Source organism: Metarhizium robertsii, assembly GCF_000187425.2.
Source record: "Metarhizium robertsii ARSEF 23 chromosome Unknown MAA_Scf_15, whole genome shotgun sequence".
Taxonomy (NCBI): Eukaryota; Fungi; Ascomycota; class Sordariomycetes; order Hypocreales; family Clavicipitaceae; genus Metarhizium; species Metarhizium robertsii.
Genome location: NW_011942155.1, coordinates 141,896 through 142,837, shown reverse-complemented (window position 1 = coordinate 142,837; position 942 = coordinate 141,896). Strand labels below are relative to the sequence as shown.

The following is a 942-nucleotide window of genomic DNA, read 5'->3' as shown; positions in this document are numbered from 1 at the left end:
TGCGAACTAGACGAAGTTGTCTATATGCGCATGCCGCCAGGTTATGAGAAATACGGCAGAGTGTTACGGTTGATACGGCTTGCGGAGGTCACCCCTGCTATGGCAAAGGGAGTTGACAAAAAGCCTCCAAGAGTTAGGTTTTCAACCAGTCCCACAGGAGCCATGCATCATGACTAAAGGCTCTGTCATCGTATTCTTCTTTGTTGATGACACCATCTGGGCATACAAGAAAGCTGATCAACAAATCGCCAAGGAAGCTATAGAAGGCTTGAAAAGTCGATATAAGATGACACAGCTAGGCGAACCAAAGTGGTTCCTCGGTATTCACATCTTGAGAGATAGGCGGAACAGAACAATTTGGTTGACTCAAGACGCGTATATTGACAAAATAGCGCACAAGTTCTCCATTCAGCTAGACGGCAAGGTGCCAGCAACACCTATGGGCCTAGAAGAATTACTGAAATCAGAGACACAAGCGACAAAGAAGTCAATCGAAGTCTACCAACAGAAAGTTGGATCCATTTTGTTTGCAGCTGTATCAACAAGACCAGATATCGCATTCGCAGTCAGCCGACTAGCACGGCATAATCTGAATCCAAGCGATGTATACCACAGAGCAGCGGATAGAGCGATTCAGTACCTCTATTCCACTAGATCATTTGGTCTGCGACTTGGAAACATTAATCGAGAAAACGTAAAACCAATCGAGACTTTCATCGGCTCGAGTGACGCATCATTCGCCGACAATACAGAAGATCGAAAAAGCTCACAAGGCTATGTACTAAGACTGTACGGCGGGCCGATTGCATGGAAGGCATCGAAGCAGACCACCGTAACAACCTCTAGCACAGAAGCCGAGCTGCTAGCAGCTTCAGAAGCAGCCAAAGAGATGATAGCTGCAGGAAGACTGCTAAATTCCTTGGAAGTTAAATTGAACGAGCC

General features: G+C 46.4%; 1 protein-coding gene across 1 annotated transcript; it reads left to right on the top strand.

Moving 5' to 3' along the window:
- Nucleotides 1–169: 169 nt before the first annotated feature.
- Nucleotides 170–785, top strand: MAA_09121 (polyprotein; the record flags this gene model as incomplete). The annotated part of the gene is made up of 2 exons (XM_007827119.2): nucleotides 170–604; nucleotides 774–785. The coding sequence occupies 2 exons, from the start codon at nucleotides 170–172 to the stop codon at nucleotides 783–785; spliced, it is 447 nt and encodes a 148-aa protein (XP_007825310.2).
- Between the last annotated feature and the right edge of the window lie 157 nt (nucleotides 786–942).